General features: G+C 42.9%; 5 protein-coding genes across 6 annotated transcripts; 3 read left to right on the forward strand and 2 right to left on the reverse strand.

The window, feature by feature from the left end:
• The first annotated feature begins 630 nt into the window (after nt 1–630).
• Nucleotides 631–5,106, forward strand: inpp5e (inositol polyphosphate-5-phosphatase E). Its single transcript, XM_028414649.1, has 11 exons — nt 631–723; nt 1,225–2,109; nt 2,368–2,491; nt 2,586–2,683; nt 2,761–2,885; nt 2,984–3,103; nt 3,228–3,335; nt 3,544–3,705; nt 3,792–3,907; nt 3,991–4,127; nt 4,262–5,106. The coding sequence occupies exons 2-11, from the start codon at nt 1,295–1,297 to the stop codon at nt 4,392–4,394; spliced, it is 1,938 nt and encodes a 645-aa protein (XP_028270450.1). The 5' UTR covers nt 631–723; nt 1,225–1,294; the 3' UTR covers nt 4,395–5,106.
• A 59-nt stretch (nt 5,107–5,165) lies between these two features.
• Nucleotides 5,166–9,420, reverse strand: pmpca (peptidase, mitochondrial processing subunit alpha). Its single transcript, XM_028414650.1, has 13 exons — nt 9,365–9,420; nt 8,593–8,795; nt 8,418–8,497; nt 8,256–8,338; nt 8,082–8,176; nt 7,891–7,991; nt 7,513–7,776; nt 7,341–7,433; nt 7,151–7,269; nt 6,969–7,059; nt 6,816–6,878; nt 6,584–6,728; nt 5,166–6,503 (listed from the first exon to the last, which is right to left on the reverse strand). Exons 1-13 carry the CDS (start codon nt 9,409–9,411, stop codon nt 6,334–6,336), a joined length of 1,554 nt encoding a protein of 517 aa, XP_028270451.1. The 5' UTR covers nt 9,412–9,420; the 3' UTR covers nt 5,166–6,333.
• A 509-nt stretch (nt 9,421–9,929) lies between these two features.
• On the forward strand, nt 9,930–19,019 carry LOC114441187 (protein sax-3-like). Its single transcript, XM_028413988.1, has 16 exons — nt 9,930–10,110; nt 10,338–10,461; nt 12,608–12,725; nt 14,775–14,925; nt 15,027–15,178; nt 15,933–16,086; nt 16,192–16,384; nt 16,563–16,657; nt 16,761–16,947; nt 17,044–17,141; nt 17,221–17,374; nt 17,442–17,560; nt 17,833–18,003; nt 18,081–18,194; nt 18,679–18,763; nt 18,958–19,019. The coding sequence occupies exons 1-15, from the start codon at nt 9,930–9,932 to the stop codon at nt 18,714–18,716; spliced, it is 2,049 nt and encodes a 682-aa protein (XP_028269789.1). The 3' UTR covers nt 18,717–18,763; nt 18,958–19,019.
• Nucleotides 19,000–21,190, forward strand: LOC114441633 (uncharacterized). The gene is made up of 5 exons (XM_028414643.1): nt 19,000–19,819; nt 19,891–20,066; nt 20,185–20,254; nt 20,347–20,551; nt 20,671–21,190. Exons 1-5 carry the CDS (start codon nt 19,023–19,025, stop codon nt 21,160–21,162), a joined length of 1,740 nt encoding a protein of 579 aa, XP_028270444.1. The 5' UTR covers nt 19,000–19,022; the 3' UTR covers nt 21,163–21,190.
• Nucleotides 21,191–21,507: 317 nt separating this feature from the next.
• Nucleotides 21,508–27,398, reverse strand: ptgs1 (prostaglandin-endoperoxide synthase 1). Of its 2 annotated transcripts, none has more exons than XM_028414870.1 (11): nt 27,335–27,398; nt 27,192–27,257; nt 26,203–26,319; nt 25,978–26,118; nt 25,237–25,380; nt 24,983–25,164; nt 24,814–24,897; nt 24,203–24,449; nt 23,669–23,955; nt 23,302–23,449; nt 21,508–23,033 (listed from the first exon to the last, which is right to left on the reverse strand). In XM_028414870.1, exons 1-11 carry the CDS (start codon nt 27,339–27,341, stop codon nt 22,684–22,686), a joined length of 1,773 nt encoding a protein of 590 aa, XP_028270671.1. In that variant the 5' UTR covers nt 27,342–27,398; the 3' UTR covers nt 21,508–22,683. The 2 variants fall into 2 exon arrangements, with proteins under 2 accessions (XP_028270671.1, XP_028270672.1); XM_028414871.1 differs by having other exon boundaries at nt 26,203–26,283; nt 27,335–27,395.
• Between the last annotated feature and the right edge of the window lie 452 nt (nt 27,399–27,850).

Here is a 27,850-nt window from a genome sequence, read left to right on the forward strand (position 1 = left end):
GACATGAACTTTGAGTGGTTCAAAGGTAAATGTGGTTGACTGTAATGTACTGAATAAATATTATATTACTAGTAGATACTAGTAGAGCCTTTATTTTGATACCTATGGTAGTAAAGGCAGACAGTTGCGTAAAAATAGTGAAATACATCAGAATGTACTTATACTATTATACTATATATATATATATATATATATATATATATATATATATATATATATATATATATATATATATATATATATAGCCCTTTGTTCTTGCTGTGAGTATGTGCAAACTTCCTGGGAATGGATGGAATCACTGCATTGTATGTGGTAGAAAGATGATGTCTGAGGCCACCACCTCTGTTAAGGGAAGGTTTTTCCAGCTTAACATAGATGGCTTCCTTGACTCCTCTTTCAAACCACCTTTCCTCTCTGTCTAAAATGTGAACATTGTTGTCCTCAAAGGATTGTCCTTTGTCTTGGTGGAGGTGGAGGTGAACAGCTGAGTCTTGTCCCGAGGAGGTGGCTCTCCTGTGCTGAGCCATTCTTCTGTGGAGTGGTTGTTTGACATTATTGAGCCGCAATGGCTGTCATTTGCCTTCTCAGCACAGGGGGGCGCTGTGACCGTGCTGAACTCGCACTGTGACTCTCTTAATAACAAAATCTGTGTTGTCAAACGTTGCTAAGGAAGTCACAGCGCTACTTTAATTAGCCGCTCTGAAAACAGCGGCGTTTCAAAAGGTAAATTTACTTCAGTCTTATAATAGTGAAAAGGGCAGAACGTAGACAATACTGAAGCAACAAACATCACCATTCTACTCATACGATCGTATAAACGTTTGCTTTAAGCGGAAGCTAGCTCTGCTAGCTCAAATGTGTATTGTGCTACTGTTTTGCTAGCGTTGCTAACTGCTGCAGGTATTAGCTGGTGAGAAGATTAGCTAATGATCGCACAATTTATAAACGCGTGACTCGACGATGCTTTCAAAATTCAAGTGTGATGTGATTTGTCGTCATAAAGTTGGCTAAAGCTAACAGTAACCGAGTTAGCTCAAGTTTATTTGCCTTTGCTAGCAACAATACTTTCATTCTTTGAAATCAACTCATGCCATCCACAGCAACATATTCTGACATTACTCATTTTAATAGAGGAAGCAGTAAACCAACTTTTTTGAGTCGTTGCTAATCTCTCGTCGTTTGAATGTTAGCACTTTACCAACACGTTTTACCGTCTGTCTCCAGGTGTTATGTCACATCGCTATGAGAGAGTTTTATTCACCTGACCACAGCTGGTCTCAGACATGAGGAGAGGATGACTGAGAATGGAGAGGACTGCCCCCTCCAACAGTCCTGCGAGGATCCTGATAGAGGAGCCGCCACTGACAGCAGGCCACTCAAGACCTCCTTAGTGGATGTCAAACCCGCTAAGGAGCACAATGATCAGAATCAGAATCAGAATGACTATAAATGCACCACTAGTAACGCAAGGGGAGACAATCTTCCATACCAGCCCTGGCCCCCGTCACTACCCAAACTGGCAAAGTCCAGCAAGTCCATGGAGGAGACTGTTAGAAGTAGGAGGCTGAAAAACAGCCAAGAAAGTCTGAGTGACCGGGCTGAGACTGGCTCCTCCACCGACTCACTTAAAGATGACCACACAGGTTCTTCTCCATGTGGGTCTTTTCCCAGTGGTGATGCTACAGACAGGAACAGCCGGGACTCCAATGTGAGATCCCGATCTGCTGTTACAAGAGGATCCCCAGTCTTCCGGGACAGAGGAAGCAGTCTCTCCGACTATGAAAGGAGGCCCTGCAGCCAACAGAGTGACTCCACTGACCATCGGGGGAGGTCTACCAAGATGCGCCTGTCTCCGGTGCAACGCACAGGGCCGCTGCCTGCTCTGGAGAAGAACTTTGCATTGGCCACTTTAAGGGCAGCTAATAGGATTGATGGGGATTGTTTGGATTATGCCGTGCTGGCCCGAGAGCGACTCGGAGAGAGACTCCACAGGAACCTGAGCGACAGCCGGCTTCTGGAGAACATGGGGTCTGATAGTGCCTCTGTCAATTCCATGAGGTCCACCTACAGCGTGCTTAGCCCCATCAGACCACAGGATGTGAGGAACAGGTAGAGTAAGCATAGCAGATGGTGTTGATGGTCATATATATATTGCAGCAGTGGGCATTGTACTGACACTAGTCGACTGTTAATTTGTTCTGAAATTCAAGACGCTTTCACTTTCTTTAAGAGAAAGAGACAGTGGGTATGGGGATTAACTTCAAAGGAGATGCTTGTTCAGCACACTTTCCGCCAGAGAGATAGGTAGAAAAATGGCACCATTGCTTTCTCCTTCAAGTGATAATTTTCATTTCTTACATCCTCCAGGAGCTTTCTAGAGGGCAGTGTGCTGGGAAGTGGTGCCTTGCTTGGGGCTGAGGAGCTGGATCGGTACTTTCCTGAAAGGAGATTGGGAGTCTACATTGCCACTTGGAACATGCAGGGAGAAAAGGTAGTCATACAAAAGAAAAGCAAGCCATAAATCTGCAGTGTTCCACCCATGAAGCTCGGGTGTGGTTGTAATCAGAGTTCTGCCATTTCCACAGGGCCTTCCAGTCAATCTGGATGATCTCCTCCTTCCAACAGACTCTGAGTTTGCACAGGACCTTTATGTGATTGGGGTCCAGGAGGGCTGCCCTGACAGGTATGCCAGTATTCCGATGGCTGATCACCTCCATCAGGACTTTAAAGGCAGTCATACTGATGTGACTGTGTGTGCAGGAGGGAGTGGGAGACCCGCCTGCAGGAGACTCTGGGACCTTACTACGTCATGCTATATGCAGCTTCACATGGTGTTTTGTTTCTCAGCGTATTTGTTAGAAGAGACCTTATCTGGTTCTGCTCAGGTTAGTCATACATCACATAAACTCCTCTGATATCATATGAGTGCTTATGTTATCAGTACATGCAGAGTCATTTGAATGCATCCGTTTCCCACTCCCAGAGGTGGAGCACGCCACAGTCACAACCAGGATCATCTCTCAGATCAAGACCAAAGGGGCTGTGGGCATCGCCTTCACCATTTTTGGCACTTCCTTTCTCTTTGTCACGTCCCATTTTACCTGTGAGTAAACATATTAACATGCTGTCTGTACATACCATGGACAGGCCCTTCTCACCTGGTTTCAGGTGGTATCACATGTTTCACATGTTTCTGGTGTGTTACTGTGTTTCTATCCTTCTTCCAGCTGGTGATGGCAAAGTATACGAGCGAATACTTGATTACAACAAGATTGTCGAGGCTCTAGCTCTTCCCAAAAGCCTTCCAGACACCAACCCTTACCGCTCGACACCATGTGAGATTCTTTAAAGTTACTCTGTCAAAGATATATAGAATATAAAAAATGTATTGCTGCTGTAATAGTGAAATTTCCCAGCTTAAGATAAAGCGTAACTTAACTTTTCAAAATGAAAATAGGATTTAGAGCAACATTAAAATATGCGCTGCTATTTTCTGAGTGCAGATTTACTTGTATAATAAGTAATTCTTTATTTTTGTTGTAGCTGATGTCACCACAAGGTTTGACCAGGTTTTCTGGTTTGGAGATTTTAACTTTCGCCTGAGCAAAGAGCGAGCTGATGTGGAGGCCATCATGACACGCACAGCAGGTGGCGATATGAGCCCTCTGCTGGAGCATGATCAGCTCTCCAAAGAGATGAAAGATGGTATGTATGCATGCAGGAAGCTTAAGCTAATCTTGTGGGTCTGTTTGTTTGACTCTTTTTTTTAAATGTTTTTTTTTCTCCATCAGGCTCGATCTTTAAAGGCTTCCAGGAGCCACAGATACACTTCTTCCCCACGTACAAATTTGACATTGGCTGCGACATTTATGACACTACGTCCAAACAGAGAACGCCTTCATACACTGTGAGAAGAAAACGGCACCGACTAATGCTCAGCTGCTCGGAGCAGTGGTGTGGTTCTGAACCTCTGTGTGTTTGTCCTCACAGGACAGGATCCTTTTCAGGAGCAGGCAGGCCGAGGACATCAAAGTGGTCAAGTATACCAGCTGCTCTAACATCAAGACCTCAGACCACCGACCTGTCATCGGCGTTTTTCAGGTCAAACTCAGACCAGGAAGAGATAAGTGAGTCCCAAATAGCAACCATAATACACTATCACACCTGCCATCTCCACCAGGTTAACATTCTGTTTAAAATAAGCAACATTTTCACAGCTGCTGCTCTAACATCTGCTGCCCTGTCATTGCTTGTGTGTCAGCATTCCTCTGGGCGCGGGGCAGTTTGACCGAGGCTTATATTTGGAGGGCATCAGGAGGAGGATCACCCGAGAGCTGAAGCGGAGGGAGGCCATGAAGAACCAAAGCAGCAGCACTATCTGCAGCATCTCTTAGTGAGGTGGTCGCCGGCGGAAAAAGCAAACCAAAAGGAAAACCAGAGTTGTCTTAACTACACAGGAGCCTGGTGGAGGTACCTGAGCAGCACAGTGTCCTGGATGAACCTGGCTGTACCTGAGGGCAGGGACCTTAGGGTCAGACAGGCTGACAGAGGTTGTAGCAGTCTTTGCCTTTAGCCTTTATTTATTCAGCCAACCTCTGCTCAAACACAACCGGGACTGACTAATGTTGACTGATGTAACTTTACAGACCTTTTCCTTGTTGTTTGTAGGTGTTGTTGAAGCATCATGAACCATTCCTGAATGCTACGCCAGTGTTCAATGCCTTCTAATTACGTAATAAAACATTAGGTGACGTTTTGTAGGAACAAAAAGCAGCTGTTATCACATTATTCCTGTTATGAGGTCAAATATACCATTTCAAGAGCATGACACTGATGAATGCAGCTATAACAAGTTACTGTTAAATATCAGGGAAATGCATCTAATGCTTTTATTGACAGGTTCTCAAAGAACCTCTCCTCCTTTTAACACACGACACAGGCCAAGTGATCTTTTGACTCAATGCCTTATCTGTCATGTAGCCGCTGTGTAACCTCATTCATGTACTGTATTTATTCTGCACATTAATGAACTTGCATTCCCAGCATGAAAAAAGTGCCTGTGGGTCTTAAACATTTAACATCCTGTAATAAACAACTGAAAACAGACTGCTCTTCTATACGTTCTGTCCATTGTAGTGCATCACACGGTATTTTAAAAGGTAGAATTCCATTTATGTCATTACATTTATTTACCAGTTGGTACACAAACATTTGGATGGGTTGAAATATCTCATCTGGCAAGTGAAACCCTCCAAAGAAGACGAGACACAACCACAAAATGAAAGATGGTGAGAAGTGTTCAAACGAGTCATCACGAGAGAATTGTTTTTCTTTCTTTTTGAGGCCTCTCCTACCAAGGTTTGAGTGAACTTCAGCTGTCACTTACTATTATGAGGACTGCATCTGCATTTAGAAAATGCAAGTTTTTAATAAATATATGCCATTAATTCTGAAAATATAATTTTTTCCCCTAAATTAGTACAATTTTCGGACACATTTCTGACCTGGCTAATCCCAAAAAAATCCACTTCCTAGCTAACTAATTTGTTTACAAAATATATAATTATATATTTCATAATAAAGCCATGCTAAAGCTGTTTTCCCATCTTTGTGCTAGCTAGGCTAAACTTAATATTTATACAAGAATGATATTAAGTCTGCCAAACTCTGCCAAATGGTTACTGTTTTTTTTATTTACCCTCGTATTTTAGGCAGCTTGCAAGGACATCAACATATCCATAAAAACACAGAATAAAGAACAAAGTTTCTTCCCAGATATATGCTTCTTCACAGAAATAATATCAGCCATAAAGAGAAAAACTCCTGACTGGAGATTATGTGCATCTCCAGTCAGGACATATATATCGTGGCTGTTGAAAAATGTTTTTGACTGAAAAAGGCGATTTTCAAACTGAGGCGGTGAAAAGGCTGCTGGGGATGAGAGCCTCAAACTGTGTTGCCTAATCTTGAATTTTGAAGATTCAAAGTGTAACAACCATAAACATTAGGTTGGCATTTAAATGGGAAATTAACATATTTTTTTGTTTGGGGAAACCAAACAAACCTTGACCTGTAACCCACTTTATGAAATAATGACAATATATGGCTTCTATAAACAATAAATACTAATTCTCCAGCTGAAAGCAGACTGTGGTTACTTTAAAATTGCCCCCACACCTTTCTCTCTCCCTCTCTCTAAGGTTTGGGTCAGATCCCAGGTGTTAGTCCCCTCCCAGAGTGAGCTGTGCTCACATCTGCACTGGGAGGAAACACTAGTGAAATCTTCCAGTCCATTTATTTACAGTGATGTTACCCAGTGACAGTAACGGGTGTCTATCGGAAGAGGCGGTACATGCGGGGCAGACGCCCGTCCTTGCTGGAGAGGGCGGCCTGGATGTGTTCGTACGAGGGCAGCTCGGTCAGGTCTCCCAGAGCTGCTACTGCTGGCTTACTGCGCAGCATCTTGGTGGTCACCCTCTTGATGTCGCTGGCTGTCACTTTGCCTAGAGGGGATTAATAAATATTATCCCGGGTGTTTAGATGAATCACAAAGAAAATGTTCAAAACTTCTTCCAGCACTCACTTATTAGACTGCACAACTCATGTGGCAGCTTTCTCTTTCCCGTGGAAAGAACCTGACGACCTACATCTTCAAAAATAACCGGCCGTGATTCGAGGTTCATCATTAGCATGGACTTCAGCTGAGTCTTGGCCCTCTCCAGCTCCATCTGGAAAAGAAAAGGAGACAGTGTTGTGACAGTTTTATTCTGTAAAAAAACCAAGAATTTTTACAGCAAAGTTGCAAGTATCGGTACCTCTCCTGCACTGCCAGCCATCTGAATGAACTCTCTGGTTATTATTTCCACCATTTCCCGCACCTGCAGAACAACATGCTCACATGAACTCCATTCCTAACTATTTGAAAGCAAAAATACGTTATCAGATGCACTGCTGCTGTTTGTACCAACCTGTCTGGGGTCTGCACTTGCATGGATACACAGCAGGCCACTGTCCTCATAGCTGTGATGGTAGGAGGTGGCGTTGTACATCCAGTGATGCCTGAAACATGTAGACATAGTAAAAAGTGATCACCTTTAGTACCAGTCATCTAAAAACCCATCAGTGAAGTACTGTCCTACATGAATCCCACCTGTTGAGCACGTTCAGATAAAGGCGGGTGAACATGCCTTTTCCAGGGCCTCCTGCAGAGAAGGAGCCACCTCCACCCATCATCATGTTGAGCACTGCAAATGGGATGAAGTCATCTTCCTGTGAAGGGGACATGTTTAACTTCACATGTAATGACTGGAGACTCTCTCCAAGACACTGCAAACACTCACCAGGAAAGAGCAGCTCTCCAGGCCGATCATGATGTGGGTGAGCTCTGGGATTGGGGTGGGGCCAAGGCTCACGTCTGACATGTCCTTCTCCATCTTAAAGATCGAAAGAAATTATTGTCCAACCTTCATGATGAGTTGAAGCAGCCATCATATCTGCATCTCAATAGCTCACCTTTACAATGCCACCGGTGTACTGAGCTACAGAAAGGTCCACGTTGGCTGCCGTGTTTGTTCCCCACACCGGCCTGACGTCCTGCAGGTATTTCCTGGCACATTCCACCAGCTGCTCGTGCTCGATCCCCACCCCAGCCAGCACCATGCGCTCAGGGCGGTAATAGTTACACAGGTAGCTGTGAAGCATGTTTTTATCAATCTTGTCCACATTATCTACAGGACAAAAACGAGGCAGTCCGACTGTGTTTCCTCGATATGCAGCCTAGAAAAACAACAATGAAAGACGAACATCTCGTAAGAGTGTCCACAGCATAAAAAGAAGCATAAAAATGTCGGTAGCCGCAGCAACCCTACATAGCCAGTGAAGTGAACTCACAGCATGGATCATCTCTGTGAGTAAAGGCTCCGGGTCTGGCCTCATGCTTAGATCCTCTAACTCGAAGCGCACGGCCATTTTGGTCATCTCGATCTCTTCATCTGAACAAAAGAAACCAAGATCAGTTTCAGTAGTGCAAAAGCCTCATATAGACACATTATAGAGGCTGATGTGAAGCGAGCAGGACCTACCCAGCAGACGAGGCTGTAGAACAGCATCAGAAAGAAGACTGACCACTGTATCCAGACCTTTGACTTCAGCAGACACTGCGTACATCGTGGTGTCTCTGCATAAGCAAAACAAATTAAACATCACACACGTATTCAACAAAATGAATGACGTTTCTTTTTTCACAAGTTAGATACCTTGATGTCTGGCAATCGCATATCCCGCCATGTTTTTCCAATGTGAGAAGGATCTCATCTTTACTCCCATATTGTGCTGTGGACTAAAGATAATAATTTAGTTATTCCCAGTTACCATACACACCTCAACCTCTTTCTTCTTTACTTTACTTTTTTACTTACTGAGAATGCGAGCTTCTCTAGAAAGTGAGCTATTCCACTTGGATATTTGGCTTCATGTCTGGATCCAGAATTTACTAAAACTAAAAAAAGACAAACATCCCTAATTTTATGGAATGTATACATAATAAAAACACATAAATATGATTGTCATTCCAATATTGATGTTGTAACCCACCTCCAACTGTGCAGAACTGACCAAACTTGTTTTGAGAGGCAACTTTGAGGCCATTTTCTAGAGTAGTGATTCTAGTCTCATATTTCTCTTGACCGTCCACAGATGCAAACACTGGTTTGGGGATGCCAGGCAGCGGGTTTGAGAGAGAGATGTTTGGGTATCCGCCACCACTGCTGTACTTTCTATAAGCTGCAATCCCAAACCTTTAAGAACAGTCAAAAACACCATTATTATTAAAATCTTACCCAGGCAATATAAAATACATGATCATATTCTGATGAGGAAATGCAACAAGTAGCAACGGTATCGCTAAACACGTACAAAAATCAACTTCAGAAACTGACAGCCCAACATGTAATGTACAGAATGTGCATAATCCAGCTCTGGTTCCGAAATAATTCGTGAATACTGAAACTATCAACACGTTTCCAACCTTAGCTAACTAAGAAAATATCTTCGAAATGAGAGAACATTTCAAATAAATCAGAGCGTCTCCACCTCTATAGAAACCCGATAAAACGATGGCAACTCTACTATCATCTCCAAAATCCGAGGCGTTATGTAACATCAGGCAAACTTGGCCAACTCTTGGCTAGCATCGTGCTAACTGATTAAGCTAATCTTATAAAATGAGGACGCGGAAACGTGATGACGCTGCATATGTCGGCGGGTGATGTGACGTGGTAGACACTGAATGTTCAGGTAACCATGTTTCTCCGTGTTGGAGTTCAGTCTAGTGTCAGTTTGAGAGTATTTAGTTTAAACTTATTACCTTTGAACCCGACGCCAGGTTCGGCACCTCGACATGTGAGTCGCCATCTTGATTATATGTGACCGGAAATTGACCCGGAAGATAATGATGACAGTTTCCTGAAACACTCCCGCCGCGGACACGTCTCCATAAAATAAAATAAAATAAAATAAAATAAAAACTACTCGTTGTGAGTAAAATAAACATATTTAAAAATTTAAGGATACAGTACCTTATCAAAAAAGATTAGAAATCACTTGTACTTGTTTTATTTATTAAGGGTCTGGGGTTAGTAATATAAATGTGTGTTTAAATATAAATGTGTGTTGTGTCACGTGATTGATGACAGTTTATCAGCCTTAAAACACTCTATCTGTGTGCCTCTAATTTTGAGATTCTGTTCCAGAACAATTGATCCTTAGAAAGGTTCAGCTAAGAGCGTTTAACTCCCCATCAGATAATCAATTCTGACACATACTGTTAGCATTAACATTTCCACCTGACATTAAAGTGCTGATGAGCTGTGCAGAGATCCAGCAGGCCTGTGACCAGCTGACTTGTATCCAGTCATACGGTCGGTGCTACAATGTTCTTGCAGGTCACTGTGTTTCTGCTGCTTTTCCTGCTGCCATGCTGCAGCTCTGCTTATGAGCTGCAGGACACCATCCACACTCTGAAAGAAGAAAACCTCCACCTGCAGTACCGGCTGGAGAACCTCACCCTGGCTCTCAGAGATCTGAAACAACTTCTTACAGAGCACTCCAAAGGTAAGAGCAGAGTCAGCCTGACTTAAATATGCACTTTGTGTGAAGGTAAATTCATAATATCAACTTGTTTACAATTGAATCCAGCTTCTGGTGAGGAACATGACCCTGAATATCTACACGCCTGGAAAGAGTGGTCCCAACATGGTATGATCACAAAATAAGGGTTAATCAAAGTGGTTCTATTCCTGCTCCTTAGTCCCCACAACAATCTGTGTCATGTGTTCCAGGCATCAGCACTGAGACTCATCAAACGTTGGAGCAGGAACTCTGTTTAACCAAGCTTCACAATGCAGCATATCCCACCTTCATCCCGATGGGCTTCCTCATCCTCATACCTCTTATTATACTTATGTGATTTTCACACTGTTTTGATTTATTTATAAATTTCTTCATGTTTATCTTCAGTAAATGTATTTATTTTATTTTAAATTGCCTGGTCTGGCCAGACATTCAAGATATTTTTATACAACAACATCTAATAATAATAATAATAGTATTGAGTTTACTTCTGATCTATTCTGCATTTTTGATATTGTGGCTTGATTATCAAGCCAGATGCTTTTGTTTATAAATTTTTTGACAATGTTATTAATGACATATAATAATCAATACATCCTCATATTGCACTGCTTCTCTCAGCATCTCTCACAGGGATTGTTTGGGAGGACTCTGTCCCTCCTTTGGTGGATTTTGGTGTTTGATGTTTTCCTGAATCCACCAATGTTACATTTCGCGTGCTACGTCTGCTTTGTCTGCTTAATTAAAATGACCCTTTCTGCATAGATTATAAATCGGTGCATTTGTACTTTAATTTCCATTTGATTATGCTGAACGGACTGCCAATTTACATTTGCAAGGACTTCATCTGGCCGCGGTAGTATGTCGGCTGCAGCCATGTGCGCGTGAAGAAGTGAGACAGAAGCCACTGTGTGGACGGATCTGGTTTAATGCTCTGCACTTTTATTTATGTTAAAACATGTCCATTTAAGGTTGCTGCAGGATTAAGAGCACCCCTGTATGTGCTTATCTAAGCTAGCACCAGCTGATTTACACATACAGACAGTAATTAAACTGGTCTGTCAGCACTTTGGTTAATGATAATGTCAATAGTCTTTGCCAATTTCATCACTTAAAAGCAAACACACAGGCTTTAAAGTGAATTATTCTAAAGAGCCTCCAAAATGTGTGTCCTAACAGTCTGATTGAAGGTTGGCGCGGCAGTCATTATTTTCCCCCATTAACCTACATTTAGGAGGAAGTAGTTCAACCAGCACTTACATGTTAAATTGACAGAGAGGCTTACGTGCTTTAATGAAGATCTTTATCTTGTACTTCTGTGTTGCTAGCTTATCCCATATTATGCAATGTGTGGATTGAGAGCTGCTATGAGAAATCCATCCATCTTCTATTTACCCACTTCATCCTGCAGTGCAGGGTGACACATCCCAGCTATATATGGGTGAGAGGGGGGTTCACCCTGGACAGGTCACCAGTCCATTACGGGGAAACATGCAGACAAACAACCATTCACACTCACACCTATGGGCAATTTAGATTGACCAATTAACCTCAGCACGTCTTTAGAATGTGGGAGGAAGCTGGAGTACCCGGAGAAAACCCACACAGGCACAGGGAGAACATGCAAACTCCACACTGAAAGGCCTCAGTCAGAATCGAACCAGGAACCTTCCTGCTGTGAGGCGACAGTGTTAATGCTATGAGAAATACTTCTCATAAATAACAGGAGTGGAAACAATAATTGGAAACTGAACATTTTATTATGTTTTTATATGCTGGACATAAAATCTACATTGTGTGTACAGGCGACCGTACACGTCACCAAAGTGTGAACTTCTGACTACTATAATGGTGTTTAATTATTAAAAGACCGTTCTGATCCACATTCAACCCTATGACAGTACTAAACACATTAATTGTGACCTTTGTTGACAGTTTTGTGCAATTATTAGAGGCAATATTTGTTCCACTTGAGAAAAAAAGCTGAAGCAGAGAGACACTTTACCTTTAGAAGGAACTGCTTCAACTGCAAAGCCTGCTCTATCATTTATAAAGTCAGTATAGTTGACTATCAAAAATCAATCACAGAGTTTTGGTGTTGTGTAATCTTGTGATCATATAGTTGCCATATACACAGACTCACATCTTGTGAAGGCACAGACAGTGTCGTGCTGTTTGTAAATAATTGAACTGCAATTTGCCCTCAAGTAATGATGTTCTTGAAAATCTTCTGACATCGTGCTTCCTCACTTCACTCAGTGGACACTTGGCTTCACATTGTAATTTACTGTTTTGTGAGGAGAGTGTTTGTGTGTGTGTCTTCACTGTCTCAATAATGAACACACAATTAAGGGTTTTGTGCTGCATTACAGCTGTTGGCTTTGAATGAGAATGCATGTGTGTGTATGTGTGTGTGTGTGAAGAGGGGTGGCGGTTGTCCAGTGCATGAGAGTGGCTGTTGCTTGTTGTTCTCTCCCAGCTGGAAGCAAATGCAGCAGGAGAGGAGCACACAGGCGGCAGACACACGGGACCTGAGCGAAGCTGACGAATGGGCCGATTGCAGACCAGAACAGAGACAACCCCTGGACTCAGGTAGAGTAAGTACAAATATCTTCATCATCTTTAAATGGCATAGGGAGGGATAAGAATAAGACATTTATTAGTACATTTAAACTCAAACATAGCTTCTGAGAGCACATTGCACATTATTTATAGTCTACCGTGTGTCTTATGTCTAATTTTTGCTTACATCTGGTTAGCAAATAGAACAAAAATGTATTTATATCTAATTTAAACAATTAATGTTATTATTAGCAATGCACTAGAAAAAAAGAGCAAAACCCTTTGTGACTTGCTTTGATATCACTGAGGGGAGAAAAGAATGAAAATCTGATTTTAAAGCATTAAAATAGAGATCCTTCTGCTTACCTTAACTTTAAATGTAACTTTATCTCGGCTGAATTCATGTAAAGTGGAGATCAGTTTCACCTTCAATCTTAGCTTCTCATTTCTTGGCTCATTTGCATAAATCCTGCATTGTTTGAGAGGTACAACAACATTTTTATTTTTAGTCCCATGATAGGTTACCTGAATTGTATTTCTACATAAACAACATTGGTCTCACCTTACCGCCTATTAATTTAAATGTCATAAAAATCCTGTGATAATGTTTGTTTGACAATTGGCACTGAAACTAAGAGCTTACAAGTGTGTGTGGGCTACAAACATCCTAATGACATGCTAAACTGTGTAAATGTGTCATGAGCCCGGTGAGTCAAACAAATACACACCCACAGACTCTCAGCATTATGTGCAGCCACTAGCCCTGACTGATGCATTTCCTTTAACACTGATGACTAAAACAATAATGTCCTGTGTTTTTTTTCATTGGTTCACACATGCCATTAGATGTGATTGAAGCAAATGAGTGCCAATCAGAAAGTGAATTATTGTTATACTCCTCATTGAAACTTCAGTATTGATAATGTGATGGTGTCTGATTGCAGATAATATGCTCTAATTCTACTGTAAATTATGGATAGTAGTATCCTGAAGTGTGCGGTGAAGCTCTGGCTGACGCTATCTTGACAACGCCCAAACTCAAAATCAGTCCAAATATGAGCAACGTAAGGCGAGCAGGCAGCTTGTGACCTAAGATGGCATCCACCTGTTACTCAGCACAGCCGCCCTATTATTTATCCACCAGCTGAATATATATATTCAACTTTACCGTGTTACGTTACGTTAAATTTACATAAAGATGACAGTTTTAATCACTTTCAAGATTTGATGGCTACTATTTGTTTTCTTAATGAAGACGAGGGTGTTTGTACTTGTTTTTATTCCTACAGCTGGAAACACTCTCCTCTAAGAATAATTTAAAGGTCATGAGAATAAGCGCCCCCTGTTTTGCTAATTGCTGTATCATAAAAATCTAAAAATTTGTTCAAAAAACATCCTGTTTTCCTCCGATGTAAATATTCAGTTTCACATTGCTGCCCTTTAGCCTTCATCCTTAGCCATGCACTTCATGAATGAGCCTCCCGAGATTAAAACTTCAGCCTTGCATTTGCAAAATGTTGTATTGCATTCATACAATAAAGGCTCAGCCCTTACATGGCCATGCTGAGGATCATGAAAGCCTATATGATCAGAAGGGGAGCTGTCAGCGCACAGACCAATAACTGATCTTCACAGTACAAAGCTCCGCAGCCTCTTTTCATGTCACTTTCATTGAGTGGAGGGCCACAGTGCGAGCTCTCTATAAAGTGGCTGGGCCCATTCAAGGGACTAAAGAGGACAAAGCTGAGCTCGCAGCGGCACCGCAGACTCACGACCAAAATAGGAAAGAAGCAAAAGGGAGGGCGGGGCTTTACCAGAAAGAGAGGCGGTGATGTTAAATTAATCTGCTGAATACATTTGATGAAAACAGCAGATACAGCACTCAGAGTGTAGAAACTGTGGCGAAGGATGTGGTAATAAAAGATAAAATATATCAGTGTGTAAACATCAAGGTCAACATGCTTTTTTTTATCATACAAACCAGCGTTCACCCACTGTGAGGCTTGCCCTGTACTATACTACTGTCAGGCCAAGCATCTATATGTGCAGAGAAAATGACAGGTGTTTTATGTGTGCACTCCCAGCTGACACCATGGATGAAGCTGCATGCCGGTTTGCCTCTCAGGGAGCTCTGCAGTAGGATGCACGTCTGTGTCTCCATAGGTTTGCTCCCACAGATGACTTCCCACCTCTGTTTGCTCATCCTGTCTGGCTTGGCGGTCTCATCCCAACTGGGTGAGTCCCTGATGTGCATGATCCACTTACTATGCACCCATGCACAGCACATGGTGTTAGGAACAAAAATGTGTGACACATGTTAAGTTTTTGTTTTACAGGTTTGGAGGATGTTTTCTTCAGTCCTCAGGACCAGACAGTCAGAGAGGGAGAGGGTGTTTTCTTCCAGTGTGTGTCAGGAGAGAGTTCACCTGCTGCAAACATCGGCTGGCTCAAAGATGGAAAGGTGGTCACAAGAGGCCGGCAGATCCAGGTAAGCACTGAAAAGAGCGATGAACCATCCATCCTGGTAGGAGTTACAAAGTGACGCAAGCAGACGGAACCGGCACATTATGAAGGTCAATGTTAAAACGCAGCAGGGGCTTTCAGTGACAAACACAGACCAAACTCAGTGGTCTTCACATCAATCAGTCTTGCTGTAAATGTCTCTGACCTACATGCAAACATCCTTAGACAAGTGCTGCTGCAACACTGTGATGCAACTGTCCCTTGTTGAGCAATAGGGTCTGTTCATAGCTGATCTTTTGGTTCACACTAGACATCTTTGTTCAGGATATTTAGCCCAAGGATCTTCTGCAATTCAGGCAAAATGTGGGGCCACACCAAGGCCCTCAGGTCACACCTGAGTACCTTTATGTCAAGGAAATCAGGAAGTGGAGTAACTGATTTGTTTGTTTGATCTAATGCCCTTCAGTGGGTCACAGGTTTGATCATAATCTCAGTTTAAGCATTGACCCATCCTTCTATAAGATCCCCCAACCTTAGATGAACAAGTTCCAGAATTCATTGCTAGGCCGTCAATAATCCATTCAGTCAAACTGAGTCAAACAGGGCTCATTATTGAGCATTTTATGACAGATCCCCATTAAGGTTTTTTTCACAAACCCATAAATGCAAATTAACCATCAAGAACTCACAAACCTTAGATGTTAGATGGAACACCTGTGTGAAACTGAGCAGAGCTGTCAGTGGACTCTGTGATCTTCAGGCTGTGTTTCCTGGTTCAGGGCGAGTTTGGAGGTGGACAACAGAAGAAAACTTCAGGCACTCTGCATCTTTTCAACGTAACGTTAGAGGATGACGGGTTTTATGTGTGCGTAACACACAATCCATTACTAAACATCAGCAAGAGGAGCAAACCAGCCAAACTGACCGTGCAGGGTGAGCACACAAAGGTCACTTTATGCCCGATTCATCAAACCAAAGTCACCAGATCTGCTGTTCCTTGGAGTATTTAATATCTTACTATGTCTGTCTGCTTTGCAGGGGTTCCTCGGAGGCTGCGGATCATTCAAGGCCCTAACAACATCACTGTTGCTATGGGAACCAAAGCCTCCATGCACTGCGCCGTCCGTGGCTTCCCCGTTCCCATTGTGCGCTGGTTCAAAGACGGCTGCCTCCTGACAAACTGCTCGGTCTCGTTTAGCCTCCAGAACAATGGACAGCTGCTCACATTCAGGTCCAGCGCTGCATGGGACAACAGGAATATTAATTTATGTTGGGTTTTACCAGCTATCTTTCACACCTTATAGTACACAGAGATAATTTTGATGTATGATTCTGGTACCGAAGTAAAACGAGTAATATCCAAAAGTTAACTTGTTACTCTTCTCTGCCTCTATGTTTAAATTTCACAGTAATGTGACCAAGGAGGAGGAGGGCTCATATCACTGTGAAGCTTCAAACCAGAAAGAGACAATTACGTCGCAGGCAGCCTTCCTACTTCCAGCTGGTACTGTACCAACCTCTAACATACACATTCCCTCCTTTGTTTACTCTTAAATAGATTAGAGGAGGCTCCTCTCTAAACACTTACATGTTGTGTTGTTTTTCAGAGATGGACTGGAGTTTTGTGCAGCAACCCTCAAACCAGACAGTGAAGAGAGGAGAGAACATGACTATCACCTGCAGGCCTCCACACAGCAGACCAGCAGCACAGGTGTCATGGTTCAAAGACAACCAGCTTCTCAGCCCCACAGGTCACATCACCGTGCTGCACGGTGGAGACCTCTTCTTCCACAGGTTAGCGTGGTCCCATTATAAACAAAAACGACCAACAGTATATATATGTAATCTTTCAGGGGTTCTGATCCTGGTTTTGATATTTTTTCTCTGCAGTGTCCAGCCGAACGACAGCGGCAGCTACTTCTGCAGGGCCTCAAACATCCACCTTCAAAGATTCCTCACCTCCAGAAGAGCCTCACTAACTGTGCTGGGTACAAACCTACCACACTGTACCATAAGACACTAAGACTGTTGCTCTGACTTATAACATGTCTTCTCTTTTCTTGCCAGAACCTCCATCTGTGAGACTGTGGCCCCAGGTGCTGACAGTACCTGTGGGCACTCGAGTGATGCTGGAGTGTCAGGTGTCTGGTCACCCTTCACCCTCCATAAGCTGGGTGAAGAGGGGCCACTCCAAACAGACTGGAGGCAGGATTTCAATGGTGTAAGTGCACGTGTGTGAATTAAAGTACTACTGCCTCATATTCATTTATGTTTCATGTCTCATTCAGACAGAGAAATGCCACTCTCCTCATCCAGTCAGCCCGGAGCTATGATGAGGGGGTGTACGTGTGCGAGGCCTCCAACACAATGGGACAAAGCCACAGTACAGCAATGCTGAGAGTTGCTGGTAATAATAATACATAATTACAATATAGGCCAGTGTATTATCTTCTCTGATTAAAAGTTAAATCCAGGGCAAATCAGGATAATGAGTATGAATGTAGTGAGACCATGAGGACATAGAAATTCTTAGCCATAAGAAATCAATGGTAAGTTAAACATAATTTGGGACTTTTCTAATAGCTGTGTTCACATTATGTGTGTGAATATGCTACATTCACCATCTTTGTCTTCTGGCACGTGACGGATGTGGATGTTGCCTTTTTTTCTTGAATTTAGTGAGCCCCATCATAGTGACCTTCAAAGGTCAGGTGAGCTGCAGCATCGGGGCATCAGTGGTTCTGCCCTGCAGAGCTGTTGGGATTCAGCCCGTCCTATATACCTGGACCAGAGGCGGAACAAGGACACAGTTCCCCATCATGACTCCCACTGAGCACAGATACATTGATGGTGAGTCACACAGTATAGAGTGGACATACACTATAATCTACATTTAAACCTGAACTGAGCTGTCCTTGTTTGTTCAGAGGACGGGGCTTTGCACATTTCCAGACTGCAGCACTCTGATGCAGGGGAGTACTACTGTACTGCTGAGAACAGAGCTGGGCGGCATCAGAGACGTGTAATACTATCCATCACAGGTAATCCAAACACATGTTTCATACAGCAGAAAGAGTTTGGACCGGTCAGACAGGAATTCATATTTGCATCTAAACAATTGTCCTGTGCCTGTACATTTGCAGCTGATAATCAATTAGCATATTGTCGTATACAACAAGATGCGATCTCGACCTGACATGCAAAGGTTTTTTTTTCTTGCTGATTGTATTTCATGCTGTCCTTTGTCCTAAGCTGAAGATCATCCAGCTGATAGAGGCAAGCAGACAAGGCTGGTTTTGTCTGCTGTGAGTAATGATGTTGTAAAAATATCTGTGCTGAGAGTAGTTAATGTGAATGTGAAGAGCTTTACATGTGGTGAGTGAAGTGTCAGTGAACATCACGCTGCTCTGATGTTTGTGGCCTTGCCACTTGCTCACCGTTTTACTTGTGTTGTGTTTGTTTTTTGTGTGTGTGAAGACAGTCAATTGTGCCAGACTGAAACATTTTATTTTTGATATAATCTAGAGCAACAACACAGACTCTGGGCCTGTGCAGCACCTTAAGGCAACACTCCGTCCACATATAGAGGCGCAGCATAAGGAGACAACATGTGAGACAACTAAACATGTTTATTTCTATGGGGTTTGACACTTTTTGAGCTAAATGCTAATATTGTTTACATGGGCTAATGATGGCTAACAATTGATTTGCTTTGAAATAAATGATTGCAATGAGACAATTCTATGATAAATTTATGATAAATTAAAGAAATTGGAATCATTAATAGTTTGTGTTTGTTACTAGGCTCCAGTTCTAACAGTGCCACCACATTTCCTACAGCTGCGGCTGAGCCAAAGATTCCTCCGTGGATGCTCGGCCCTCTTTTAAAGCAAGATCAGCCGACAACTCATCCGACCCAGCCGTTAGTCACACAGATGCAGCCTCCCATACTGCCTCCTCCTCCCCACCCAAACTTCCAGTCAATGCGATTGCCAGTGACAATGACATCAACGGTCCTGGGTGCAGCATTTCAGCATCTTTACAATGAAAGTCTGAGACCGACATCAGCACTCACACACCTTCAACATGAAGACAGTGACGAGATGCTTTCAGTTTCTCAGGGTGCTAATGTCCATGTTGTGTCTCCAGTGAGTCAAAAGTCTTCATCAAAGCTTCCGGTCGGTGGACTTCTCGGCTTCCTAAAGCTGGATCTATATACGCCAACTACAACACAGAGTCACACAGCTGCTCCACAAGCTCCTCAGTCTCAACCACCAATTACTCTGTTCCACTCTTCATTCAGGAATACTTTATCCGCCGTCTCACAGACGCCTCATACTCATCCTCAACAGTCCTTTACTTTAAGTTTTTTACCCAAGTTCCATCTTGAGCTTTCAACACTCCAGCTTCACCTGCCTTCCATGAAACCATCCCAACCTTCAACAGCCATTTCTCAAACCCAGTCTGAATCATCTCCGACACAGCGGCCACCACTTTCATTCTCAACTTTCCAACCTCCTCCAACACTGGAACCTGAGGTCATCCAGCAAAATGCCACTCCACAAGGTCCCCCGGTTCAGTCAGTGAAATCAGCCAACGACACAGAGCTCACAAACTGGCTGAAGAGGAACACTTCCCAGTCACCTATGACCAGCAATGATCCCAGGTAGGAACCATAGAAAAACATCAAAACAGCAAAGCAGCCAAACGTCACTTCTGTTTGTTTGTGTGCTCCAGAGTGACACAGCAGTCACCGTCATGGCTGCCTATGCTGGAGAAACATGACATCCCCATCGTCGTGGGAGTAGGTGTATCTCTGGCCTTTATCTTCATTACAGTCACCTTCTACTCAGTCGTCCAGAAGAATGAGCCAGCACCGACAAGCCGGGCAGGTCAGTCATCCTCCATCAGCAGTAAGTCTCCATGGTTTAACATGATAAATGATGGACAAATGTATTTAACTCTGCTTCACATCTCCTCTCCTCATTAAGAGCTAAATATACCAATCTAAATCAAACTATTCCATTAAAGCTCAGAGAAAACTAGGTGTCCCCATTCGCCATACTGAACGTCGAGCTGCAGGACGTACATATGAAAACAGGTACACACGGTACTCCACAGACCAAAACACGGCAGCTTAGAGACCAGGCTGAACTTTTTGCACTTTTAACCTGTGCTGTGTGTCTCATGCAGAGCGTTTGAAGACGATGACAGTGTTGCAGTAATTGAGCAGAGCCCTAACACCTCGGACACCCGGGCCCGGCCTCCAGGACCCAGCCTGGTCACAGTGCAGATGGAGCCCACATTTGAGGAGCTTCAAGAGGTCAACACAACTCCCACTGTGGACAACCATTCAGTCACTGTGGAGACGTATCCTGAGCCCATTGTTGATACAAAGGTTTGGTAACACAGAAATACATGAGCATACCTGTCTGGTGTAGGAATGCGACGCAGAATCATCACCATGTCCCTGAAGGTATCCTCATCATTTTAGATCTCTCTCTCTCTCTGTTTCAGATCGACCCCTGTCTAGAGGATGAGAAGGGCTGCAGTTTGTCCCAGCCCAGCATCCAGCTTCAGTGCGCTGAAGACTGGACCAGCAACAGGGGAGACAACCACAGCCCGTGCCATGATGCCCTTCCTCCTCCGTCATCCTTACCCTCTTGTTCCCCTTCCCCATCTCCCCCATCCAGGCGTGAGGAGGGCCTGCACTCCTCTTTAACCCTACACAGTGCTGAACCATGTGTAGCACCCATTCACCACAGCCTCAGCATCTCACACGGCAGCCCTCCGCTGCTTCTCTCCCATCACGTCTCACTGGGGCTGACCACGGTTGCTGTCGATGTCCACTTCTACCCAACAGCCACTGCTTCCATGGCAGCCAGTACCAGCACTCACATCCATTCAGTCTCAAACGCCACCTCAGTGACTGCACCTCTGTTCAGTCCTCCGTTAGTTAACAGCCAAGACAGCAACCAGTCAACAGCAAGGTATCATCAGAGTAAGTAGCCACGGACAGACCAGCCCTCTCCAGCTGTACCCCACCATCAGCGATGAGGAACATGTGGCTCATAAATGCTCAATACTAATGCTGTTAATGAATGTAATGTTAGTCACTGTTTATGTATAGACCCTACCCATACATAAAGTCTGGAAGTTGGTCTCAAAATGGATACAAATTTACTAAAAGCTTCTCATTTTGGTTTTGTTTTGTTACTTTTACATTTAATAGCTTTAGCACAGCACTTTTATTACTTTCTGTACTGGTTATGCTAACATGCTAACACTGATTGCTTTGTTTTTATTCTTTATTTTATTATTGAAACATAGAAAATAAATTGTAGCATGAATTTTATTATCATTATTATTCTTCGTTGTAGGTTAGATCAGTTACAGATGTGTGTCTTCTTTAGTCAAACAGCCAAGGATACATTACTTTGCAATGACTCTGTTTAATTGTAAACATCTTGTTTTTGGCTCATGGCACAAATGTTGGACTGTTACACCCTGTTTCACACCAAAGGACAGAAACTGACATCTTAATAAATGCTTAGACGACATTTACAGACTGAAGACATCTTTCATGTTCAAATGTTTGCTGCAGATTATCTTAAAAAAATCACCATGTGCTGCATCAGTGTCCAATAAGCTGTAGACATTAGGACACACGTTTCAGTATGTTTTTATTTATAATGTAGCCGTGAGTTACTGCATAAAAGGATAATGTTGGGCTTTTGTGTTACTGTGTTCTGCTCAGTATGACGCAGCAGTTTTGCATGTTGCTGAAACTCTAAAAGATGAACCACTAAATTTACACACAACACAGACAGCAGTGGTGGAGACAAAACCACATAGGGGTGTGAAGTCTTTTCTCATGAAATGCTGTAACACCTCCCCTCTGCATCCTGCCAGCCACTCACTGCCTACAAGTACAAAGGGTTAAATCTAAAACTGAAAGAAAGAAGTGGCATCAACGTGTGTAATGTTATGTGCTAATAATACTTTACTTTCACTAAAACAATGTCTTTGTGAATTAATCTGCTATTGATTATGGATTACTTTAAAATTGTGTTGAAAACATATTTTATTATTATTATTATTATTATTATTATTACAGAAAGGTCATTTAAATGTGAGGTATAAAGCAGCATGAAGAGGAAATGAACAGGAGAAGGAAAATTTAAGCATCGGTATGCAAAGCCTGCATCAGCACATGTGCACATGCTGCGCCACACTTTAATGGTGCACTGATGCAACTATGTCTAAGTCAATTCCTCTTTTTTTATTGCTTCTGCTTTTATTAATAAATGACAAACTCACTTTGGTCCAGATGAGGAAAGAGACACAAATATCACACTATTTTAAATAACCTGATAAAATTTAGTGATGTCAGCTGTTTTTTAGGAGGTAGACCTGCTTAAATGTACCGTATTTCATTCACATTTGTAGTATTAAAACCACTGTGTCACCCCTATAACCTGTTCTGAAATGGATTTAGACACACATGTAATAACAGCTGGCGAATGCTTCTCACAGCTCAGTGGATGGCTTCCTCAGCTTTGCCTCCTCCTCATTTCGTGGGACGTGGAAGTCCACGTATGGACACCACTTTGTGTTGAGACACACTAGTTTCTTCAGAGTGGACTCCTTGACAATATTGAAGCCCGTCTCTCCTCCGAAGGTGCTGGGCTTCCAGTATACGGGGGAGCAGATGGGGTTTCCCATCAGACCTTTCAGGGAGAAAGGAGCACCAATTTCCACCATGCTCTCACCGAATATGTGGTTAGCACGTGGTTTCTCCAGCAGGAGGCCGGGGTAAAACTCCAGAGCGTCGATGTCCCCGTAGAGCTCCTCCAAACCTTGAGCCATTTCTGCGTCGTCTGTTTGGAAAACAGCAGTGAACTGGTCAATGAGTACGGAGGATCTTACCCTACAACTGCAGTATCTTTTCATTAGTCCATTGGTACAAATGTCAAAGATAAACTGACTGAAGTTTGGTGGTTAAAGCTCACAATGACCTGATAAAACACATTTTATATCAGTGTATATATCTCTACAGGAATTTAAACACTTTTTGTGTCATGTTGTATGTGTGGGTGTTTCTTCTTTTCTCACATAGCCCTCATACATTCATGTTGACAGGCTTACCAGTGAATTCACTGAAAGAAGTGTACGGCTTCAGGTTAAACCTCTTCCTGTACTCATTGAAAGGCTGCAGACGAGCTGCTCTGGACTCTCTGATGACCATTTCTGCTACTTTGAGCACCTTTTCATGAGAGTTTCGACCTCCTCCTATCTAAAAGACAGAAAATCGCACATATACAAAACAGCGACAGGTCAAGAGGCTTCTGCAGCATTTAGTGATCTGTATCTTAGTTCCTGGAAGAAGAAAGGGTGGGTTAACAAACACAGCGGTTTTAGTGGTTAAAAAAAAAAAGGTGGAGACCAAACGAGTAAGTCTGTGGGGGCTGTTCAGTGTCATAGCTTTCTGTCAGTTGTAAAACTCGAGCATTACCTGTCCTGCATGCTGTCTGGAGAACGCATCCACCAGCTTCTCCACACCATAATGCATAAGGATGGAAGTGTTGTAAATAAACTGCGAGTATGGGATCTCATCTCCGTCGATGAGAAAGCTGTCGGGCATCAGTGGGTGCCAGTGATAGAGCTGGCAGAACTCCAGGGCGATGCGGTTACTGTACTGGAAGCGCACGTTGAAGAGCAAGGAGGGGTCAAATTTCAGCTTCAGCTGGTAGCCGCTCAGCTGCTGCACATACTCTTCGATTATAATGCTGATGATCTCACCTGGAGGAGGGGGAAAATCAGATTTATTATAGATAAGATGGCAGCTGGTTGAACAAAACATTAAAAACGTTTTTGTGTTTGTATTCATTCTGGCCAGCAGGTGGAGCTGCAGCCTCCAGTACTAATAGGAACATATAGACCACAGAGGGGAGTCACTACCTTTTTTTCCTTGAAACATTAGGAGCTTAAAGTCTAATTCAGATCATCACACTGCAAACTGTTGTCCTAATCTTTGACTTCTACTCACCGATGATGATGAGCCTGGTGGTCTGGAAGAGCTGCTCATCATCCCAGGTAGGGTGCTCCGCCTTCAGGATGTCACAGATTCTGTTGTGCTCCCTCAGCCATATGGTGGCATACATGGTGAGTCCCGGCAGGAGGCCGAACACCTCCTGACCGATGGCCAGGCGCTGCTCATTGGGGAAGCCTTCAGGGTAAACCATGTGCACGGGAGCCTCAGCTACCGTCGGGGGGTACATCTCTCCATTCACCAGCTGGGTAGAATAAACCAATATTATTAGTTAATCTAAACAATTTCAAGCTTCTTTTGAAATGCCATTTGATATTAGTAAGATTAATAATTTCCTGCCAGTGTGTTTTTGAGTCAACGTCTAATGTGTGGTATTAACAAACCAACATCTTCAAGCAGATAAAACTCAGACGGAAGGTTAACCAGTCATACACAAACTGATGGATTACACAGAAAACGTTAGCATAACATTCTGAGAAGCATGACAGGAACTGAGAGTTGTTTGAAGTTGGTACCCTTTAGAAGATAAATCAAAGTACAGCATTGTACCCATATTATGTCTCCATTTAAGTTGGGTTAGGCAGAAAATTGTGAAAATGTGTGCTGACTTGATATTTCAGCTTTCCATCCTGATGCAGCCTGAGCTGATGCTGTGTCTCCAGGGTCTCTCCATAGATGTTGCTCGCATCTACCTGAGAAGACATGTGATTCACGCTTGAACAGGACTTATTGGTTGTTTGTGGTAATTAAAGTTTGCTGAAGCTCTGTACATCTCACCCCGTGTCCTAACGCGTTGGTGAAGCCTCCTTGAACATTGTGGTTTGTCTTGAAGAACTGGTGAGTGAAGTGTTGAGCCATAAAGGCGAACATCAAGTTGGTTCCCTGAGGATCTGGCCTAAAGGTCTGTCTCTTGAAAAACCTCTCCACCAGCACCGCGGCATCAGGAAGAACAGCTTTACCTGCAGAGCAAGAAGCATTTGAAGTTTTCCACTGACACACCATGTGTGTTCTTCTAGCTGTGTGGATCCCACCTCTGGTTCCCATAGGCAAAGGACAGTCTTGAGGTACCGGAGGGAGGAGACGGGTGTAGTAGGAGGTGTTGTAGTAAGACTCCCAGCTGAGGTATCCATATTTGGTGTTGTAGGTTGGAGGGCTTGGAACAAGTTCACTTCTGACTTTGGGAGAAGGTGACAAAAAATGGATCATTGAGTAGTATCGGAATGCTAAGCCACAGGATGCTTGTGACTAGCATAAAAATAATCATTGTGATCTATGTGAGTGACTAGCCTTTTATCATCACCTTATATCACAGTTGTACAATATATAATGTACACAGTTGTTCGTACTGCTCATGTGCACTTTAGATTTTTATAGTTTTCTTATTAATTATTATTATTATTCTGGCAAAACAATTCCCTCCAGGACTAATCAAGTTTTATCTTTGTTGATTACTACCATAGTGACGCTATGACTGGTCTAGGAATGCTAGGCTCTAGATATGCTAGTGATTAGCACACAAGATGTTTGTTAGTATCATGTGGATGTCCTCTGCTGATCCTGAAATGATACTCATTATCCTAGTGATGCTAATAAGCCTATAATGCTTATAGTAGTAGTAGCAGTAATGGTAGCAGTTAATATTCAGTCATCCAGTTTGGTGAGGAGGTCATTTGTCTCATAAAGTGATGAAGTGAAGCCTTGAACTGAGAAATCGGTGCATATTTAAGTCCGGTGACTGTTGTGGCGCTCAAACTTTTGATTCTTCTGCCTACCTGTCAGCACCATCCTCATGATGGTGTCTCTCAGAAAGCTCTTGTTGACTAGGTTCCAGAACCACTGGAAATGAGTAAGGATGAAGTGAACCACCACCGGGCTGGGCTTCAGCATGAGATAAACTCTGGTCCAGAACTCCGCTACACAGGAAGGACACGTTAGTACATGTTTATGTTTGGATCATTTTTATTTGAATGTCATGCAAACTTTGGTGCAGTACATACGGATGGTGCAGTTGTCTCCATAGAAGCCGGTGTTAGTGCAGTCACATTGGTAGCTGTCTGCACCGAATTGCACACAGACTCCTGCATTCTCACAGGGGTAGTAACAACAGGGATTCACTGAGAACCAAGAAAAACACACAATTATGATGTTAACCCATGAATGTAACCAGAAGTGGGCACCAGAGAAACTGGTGCCTGTGACAAAGAGCACAGCCACCTCCTAATATCTTTAACACTCTCTGTGTGATGGCTTCCTGCCCGCCCCTCATACTTGCAGAAGTTAAGTCAGATAATGTGACACTTCAGGCTTTTCTTCCTCATTAGCTACGAACGAGAGGACAGATAAGCACCAGCAGCAAGTCCATGTAGGTTTCTAAAGTGAGAGAGTTGCACACAGAGGTCTTATTCTAACAAGAAGCACATATCCTCAATCAATATTTAAGCTGTGTGCACTCAACACATCACTTCATCCACCAGGACTGTCAGCCCCATCACAGGATGCTGCTGCAGACCTATTAGGTTTGAATGGGAGGTTAACCCCATACTGTATATTTGATTCATCAAAAGAACATCTATACATAATACTTACATTAATACTTCTTCTGGTGATAGAAGCTACAGATTCTCTTTTTCTAAAAGACACCTGAACATAATAAAAACTGTTCAAACCTGCATGACAGGGCTGAAGAAGAAAGTCTCATGTGTTAATATATTTTATATCAGCTGCCAAGATCTTACTTCCTCCTACACTGACAGTGTAAGATATAATAATTAAGGGACTATATTACTTGTCAAGTACTTATTATTATTAAAACCGTCAGCCTTGGGGGTGCTGTAATCAGAAATATATCTACAGCATCTCATGAGGTTTTCCAACTGAGAAAGAAAGAGCGATGTTCGGTTATTATGATAAAATACATAACCAACTTCCCCATCCTTAAACAAATTCCATTAGTTTCAGTTTAAGTGACAAAGATGAGACACATTACCAGAACAAGATGATTTCTGCAGCAGTGACAGGGCGATAAACAGCCAGAGGCAGAAGATAGGAAACACTGAAAACAGATGATAGAAACATGATTACATGAATTAAACGTGCATTTAATTCAGCACAAAATAAGTATAAACTCACCTTTCATGGCTTTTTGAGTTAGAGTTATCTATAGATGTGGTTTCACAGTGTCATTCTGTTTGAGACCTCTCTGGCCTGCTGTCATGTTTCAGTGGCTTATATGGACTGCACTGACACTGGGCGGTGCCATAGCCGCCACTACTTCCTCACTGGGTTTGCAGCTGGTGTCAGTGTCTCAGTTTAATGATTTGTGGAGGGCAAATTATTCTAAGGACCATGCATCCATAAGAGGATTTTTATTTGTGTTTAAAATCTGCATTCAAACGATGTTTCTGTTTTTATTGTTATTATTACTTTATGTGTCATTGACAGAGAGAAGAAGCAAGGACAGCCTGCAGCTTCAGTGTAACATTTCAAAGCTCTTCGTCTCCCCCTGCTGGCAAATAAAGGTAAAGACAGGTGTTTTGAATTATTGCGGTGTGTTCTGAACAATAATATATGCAGTTCATCGCCCTTCAGCATAACACCAGTTCAAACATCTTTAATTTTTTTCATTTTGTGATTATTGAATGGGCC

The sequence above is a fragment of the Parambassis ranga genome, chromosome 9 (assembly GCF_900634625.1).
Source record: "Parambassis ranga chromosome 9, fParRan2.1, whole genome shotgun sequence".
NCBI lineage: Eukaryota > Metazoa > Chordata > Actinopteri > Ambassidae > Parambassis > Parambassis ranga.

Coding starts and splice junctions, on each gene's coding strand:
- inpp5e (XM_028414649.1), top strand. CDS start 1,295: ATGACTGAGAATGGAGAGGACTGCCCCCTCCAACAGTCCTGCGAGGAT. Junction 2,110..2,367: donor CCACAGGATGTGAGGAACAG/GTAGAGTAAGCA, acceptor TACATCCTCCAG/GAGCTTTCTAGAGGGCAGTG. Junction 3,908..3,990: donor AGAGAACGCCTTCATACACT/GTGAGAAGAAAA, acceptor TTGTCCTCACAG/GACAGGATCCTTTTCAGGAG.
- pmpca (XM_028414650.1), bottom strand. CDS start 9,411: ATGGCGACTCACATGTCGAGGTGCCGAACCTGGCGTCGGGTTCAAAG. Junction 7,777..7,890: donor TCACAGAGATGATCCATGCT/GTGAGTTCACTT, acceptor TTGTTTTTCTAG/GCTGCATATCGAGGAAACAC. Junction 7,270..7,340: donor TGGAGAGCTGCTCTTTCCTG/GTGAGTGTTTGC, acceptor TCCCCTTCACAG/GAAGATGACTTCATCCCATT.
- LOC114441187 (XM_028413988.1), top strand. CDS start 9,930: ATGTTCTTGCAGGTCACTGTGTTTCTGCTGCTTTTCCTGCTGCCATGC. Junction 14,926..15,026: donor GGCGGTCTCATCCCAACTGG/GTGAGTCCCTGA, acceptor TTTGTTTTACAG/GTTTGGAGGATGTTTTCTTC. Junction 18,004..18,080: donor TGAGCACAGATACATTGATG/GTGAGTCACACA, acceptor TTGTTTGTTCAG/AGGACGGGGCTTTGCACATT.
- LOC114441633 (XM_028414643.1), top strand. CDS start 19,023: ATGCTCGGCCCTCTTTTAAAGCAAGATCAGCCGACAACTCATCCGACC. Junction 19,820..19,890: donor ATGACCAGCAATGATCCCAG/GTAGGAACCATA, acceptor TGTGTGCTCCAG/AGTGACACAGCAGTCACCGT. Junction 20,552..20,670: donor AGCCCATTGTTGATACAAAG/GTTTGGTAACAC, acceptor TCTCTGTTTCAG/ATCGACCCCTGTCTAGAGGA.
- ptgs1 (XM_028414870.1), bottom strand. Junction 24,450..24,813: donor ATGGAAAGCTGAAATATCAA/GTCAGCACACAT, acceptor TATTCTACCCAG/CTGGTGAATGGAGAGATGTA. Junction 23,956..24,202: donor CACCAGGCTCATCATCATCG/GTGAGTAGAAGT, acceptor CCCCTCCTCCAG/GTGAGATCATCAGCATTATA.